This window comes from Zingiber officinale, chromosome 2A (assembly GCF_018446385.1).
Source record: "Zingiber officinale cultivar Zhangliang chromosome 2A, Zo_v1.1, whole genome shotgun sequence".
NCBI classification, from domain to species: Eukaryota; Viridiplantae; Streptophyta; class Magnoliopsida; order Zingiberales; family Zingiberaceae; genus Zingiber; species Zingiber officinale.
The window spans coordinates 18,778,977-18,783,847 of record NC_055988.1 but is presented as its reverse complement, the minus strand read 5'-3'; the positions used below and the strand labels follow the sequence as shown (position 1 = coordinate 18,783,847).

General features: G+C 32.4%; 1 protein-coding gene across 1 annotated transcript; it reads left to right on the top strand.

Moving 5' to 3' along the window:
- The first annotated feature begins 256 nt into the window (after positions 1-256).
- LOC122043567 (protein RETARDED ROOT GROWTH-LIKE-like) lies at positions 257-4,548 on the top strand. The gene is made up of 8 exons (XM_042604185.1): positions 257-630; positions 730-838; positions 1,500-1,662; positions 3,178-3,326; positions 3,408-3,562; positions 4,231-4,345; positions 4,442-4,466; positions 4,508-4,548. Exons 1-8 carry the CDS (start codon positions 257-259, stop codon positions 4,546-4,548), a joined length of 1,131 nt encoding a protein of 376 aa, XP_042460119.1.
- The last annotated feature ends 323 nt before the right edge of the window (positions 4,549-4,871 follow it).

Here is a 4,871-nt window from a genome sequence, read left to right as displayed (position 1 = left end):
TCTTAGGATTCACACTCTTACATACTCTTTGCTCTTCTTATTAATAATAATAATAATAATAATAATAAAACTCTTTTAATTTTTGGCCAATTTAATAAGGTTGGCAAGTTAAAAATAAGTAAGGTATTTAGGTTTTATATAAAAAAAATTTATTTACAAATTAGGGGAGTAGGCATTTTTATATTTTAACCCCCTTGTACCATCATGGGATTAGCATCCATCGTCTTTGTCAGGTGGTTTGTGAAGTCGCGCGAGGATGTTGGAGTTATTCTCCCGCGCCAGGCATCTCAAATCTCTATTCTCTTCCTCTTCTTCTCTTGCTCTTCGTCGTCCGCCTTATGCAGCTCTCCGCCATGCCCCCTCCGAAACCTTAGTCCACTTTGCTCACCCCTACCGCGGCCTCTCCTCCGTATCCTCCTTCCTCCATGCTCGGCGACGCCCCTTGCTCCTCCTCTCCCTCTTCAATCCCTTCCCGGATCACTTTTCTTCCACCCCTTCCGACCCCGCGGTTGACTTGCAGGAGGGTCAGAAACCACTCGCTCCTTGCCCCGACCACAAAGAACAGGAGAGTCGCATCTCGGAGAAGCAAAGCCGGTTCATCCCGGTCAAAACTTATTTCCTTTGCACATGGTCAACCAATTCGCTTGCATTTCTTACCTCTTTATAAGATTATGATTTCAATTTCTGTATACTTTTTCTTGTTGATTGCAATGGTTTGAATCATCACAGGATTGATTTGAAGAGCTTGCATGCTCAGAACGCGTCCAATGTTATCACATCTCGTATCACCTCGAAATACGTTATTCTCCGATACTACGATGTTGAAATCGATGCTGAAGTAAGTTTTTTTTTTCTTTTTGACAAATCGTTTATCTCAAGTTATGATGAGTTACTAAGAAACTCATGTAAGCAAGTTTTCAACTGAATCATATGTTAATGACTAGCTAAATAGAAAAGGACTGTAAATCATATGTTAAAAATTCGAATCAATAGTAGTTATCGTGTTGTTTTTATTTGAATGATAAGATTCATGTAGTGAATCTCTAATAGCTAACATCCATGCCATCAAGTATTCACTATAGCTAACATCCATGCCATCAGAATAACTATAGCTAACATCCATGAATGACTGGTGCATTAGTTTCATTCTACCAAAAGAAAGAGAACACACACATGGCCAATACATTTATTAAGTCTTTTGGTATTTAGCAATTTTATTTTTCAAATGTCGTTGATATATTATGCCCTCGCTTTTCAATTGTGACTAATAATTAAGTTGTACTACAATAAGTTAGAATGAGACCCTAGATACTAAGGCCATGTGCTTAAGTTGAGTATGTTCAATGCAGTGTTCTATAACTGAAATTTCTGTGAGCTAGTTTTTCTTTTATATTAGCCAGTTGAATGCATGTCCTCTAATTAAAGATTGTGATTTTTTTGGAGATCCTAGTAGACTGGTTTGGTTTATGTAATCTAAGACTTTTTCTCTGATGCTACAGGTTATAAAGACTGGTTTTGCAAGTGAAAGTTCTTGTCATTATATGTTGGTGTTTTCTTATGGTTCAGTTGTATTGTTTAATGTTTCTGACCATGAAGTTGATAATTATCTCAAGATTGTTGTAAAACATGGTTCAGGCTTGCTGCCAAAAATGGGAAAGGAGGGTGAGTATTCCAAATTATCCTCTTAGCTCTCCTACTAGCAGTGCAATTATATATATATATATATATATATGAATGCAAATGTTAGAAATTACATGGGAACACATGCATTAATATATTTATGATACATGCATATATTATGAGCATGTCAATTTGCATAACTGTAGACATATCACATAATGTTTTACACAAACAAGATCTTGGAGATAGTGTTGTATTTATCATGTTAGAAAATATATATAAATTGATAACGTCAAGAGAATGTCATGTAAATCCTTTAATCTATCACATGCTATTGGTTTCAGTACAAGATTTATTTTCACCTCTCATTTGAGAGATGATTTAACTTATCTTGTAAATCAGTATTTATATTGGGATATTGAATGGTGACAATCTAATATAGGATGTATCAGAACACAAGCAAATGGAAAACAAAAGTAAGAGAACTATAATAATGATATAATGGATAAAATTGATGTTTAATATAAAAAAGATGTATATTATGCATTTGCGTAAGACGACACCTCCAAAAATTTACGAGTGTGGGTTTGAGTTAATAGATTGAGTTATAAATGGTCAAACTTAGTTATATAAATGTGGCTGATACAAGTTTCATAAATTAACCAATGATGACTAATTTATTACTTGCTTATCAATTGGTATGCATAATTCACAATTAATACCCTAATCAGTTATCATTCTAAATTAATTTAAGTTCAAATTGTTTTATATATTATGTTAAAATTTACATCAACTAAATGGTTTTGTTAGGTCAGTGCATTAATTTTGACCCAAATAAAAGGGTTAGCTTTATGTTAGAATTAAATGGTTTACTGAGTAACGCACAATATATTATTAATCATAATATCGTATGATTATTCACAAGCTAATAATATCAAATTATTTTTATTATTTCATACCACATAATAGAAATATTAAATAGTAAGTACAAACACTAACATATAAATGTATATCTTTTAGATTATTAATGAATACATAACTCATTTTAACTATTGTCTATGAATTTCAAATTTTAAACTTTATATATTGTCATGTGATGATTGATTTCTCAAAGAAGATTGGACCAACTTTTATTGATACTCATTTAACTCGAGCAATCAATATTGACAGCTAAACTTTATAGAGATTTGTTATATTCTTTGAAGCATGTTTGTTGCATGTAATGTAAAACTTAATCATCTTGGTAATGACCTTTCTATTTTTTTTATTTTGGAGCATAATTTTCTATCAAATAAAGTATCACAAAATTTGGATTACACTTGAAGACATAATTGGCTTGCACATGTCATTTACACAATAGTTGTATAATACATCTAGCATCTTTCTAGTTTTCTCTTTTCTTTTTCTGTCTAGTTTCTATTCTTTAAATGAAGCATGTGTTCTTCAACTAAGATTTAGAGGCACTCCATTTTTTATGTTTATTTACTATTGAATTTGAAAAATATAAATGATCATATTCGACTTTTCTAACTGCAATTTAAACTTTTGATACTTTAGATTTTGCCATAGTCGAGAAGCCAACTCTAGATACTTGGATGCAAGAAGGATTTGATTTTATAGTGCTAAAGCATTGTAACATGGATGAGATCCAGATTATAGGATGTGTTCTTAGTCAGAGCATTGCTTTAGATTACTGCAACCATCAAGTATGTTGCAAGATATTTATCATATATTAAAATGCATTAGTCTTCAACCCTTACATGAGCTTACATTGTCATGTTTGTTAGGTTGATGGAATGATGCCAGAGTTTATAGAAATCAGTCGTAGCACGAAGAAGACAAGAACTTGTAGAATGAAAATAAAGCAACTATTTCAGTTAGCATGGAAATCAAATTCTGATCTGAATGCTGTCGTTCTTCTTCAACTAGGGATTTTGGAGGGGTAATTTTTTTGCTGCAATTTTTAATTTTCTATAGGAGGCATCAAAGTCTATTAATGGTCTTCAATTGCCTAAATGAATTTTGAATATCTTTTTGTTGAACCATAAGTTTTTGTTTAGAAATTATTAGTTTTATTTTTTTCACATCGTCAATGTTGGGTAAAGTTGAAGGAGAGCATCGGCGCAACTGTTGTGTAACCTAAAGGTCACAGGCTCAAGTCTCAATAATAATTTCTTATAAAGCCAGATAAAATTACATATAATATACCTTCTCTAGGATCTTGTATTAACAGAAGATTCGTACACCGGACTATATTTTATTGTCAATACATTAGGATGATTTGAGTTTTTTTTCCCTCACAATAATTAAAATATATGCATTATTAGTGCTTTTGATACTGTAATTTATTAGGAAATTATCACTTAGTAATTATATATTGCTGTCTAGATCTATGAAGCTTTTAAATAGTATATGTTTTAGAATAATATAGGATTATATAATAACAAAAGAATACACATTGACATATACTGAGCAATTATATATGTAGCATAGGGCAAAAGTTTGAGTAATTCTAATTTATGATTCTTTTAAAGTTTATTCTTTTATTTTAGTCTGATTTGACATTATACTGGATATATTTGATTCATGGTCTTTTATTGCACCATGCAGTCCACGTGTTGCTGGGAAGAATGCCAATTATGCACCGATATGGAAGTATCTTTGGGATAAATATGAACTAATGCAGAGATTTGAAAATATGGATTTCAAGCTGAAATTTATAATTGTAAACCTCATGCCTTTGCCATGTCAAGCCTTTTACTGTCAATAATCTCATCATTTTTTTTCTTTCATGTTCTTGATATATTTGCTCCTTGCGCAGGATAATATTCAAAAGACTCGTGATGGTTGGTTGGAGTGCTTACTCATTTGTCTGATTGCATCACAGATCATTACCCTCCTGATTCGCATCATGAACCTGAAGAATAGTTTAAATGTACCCTAAACAATGCTAATATAATTCTGTCGCTGGGAAAATATGAAAAAAGTTCTAGTCATTTTTCATTTTACAGTGTATGGCAACACAATCCAATTGTCTCTATTTTCGGCATCACCCTTAATTCAATAAAACAACTGAAGGCTGTTGCCTCGCATATCTTGCATAGCAAAATCTGCTGTCCAAAGCATTATTTTTACAGTTGAACAGGCAAACAGGATTATCCAAATTAGTCCTGCGCACTCTGTTGCAGCGTCTCCTGCTGCCTCTTGAAGGATTCCAGCTTCCGCGACACTGTCGATCTCATCCTCGAGGC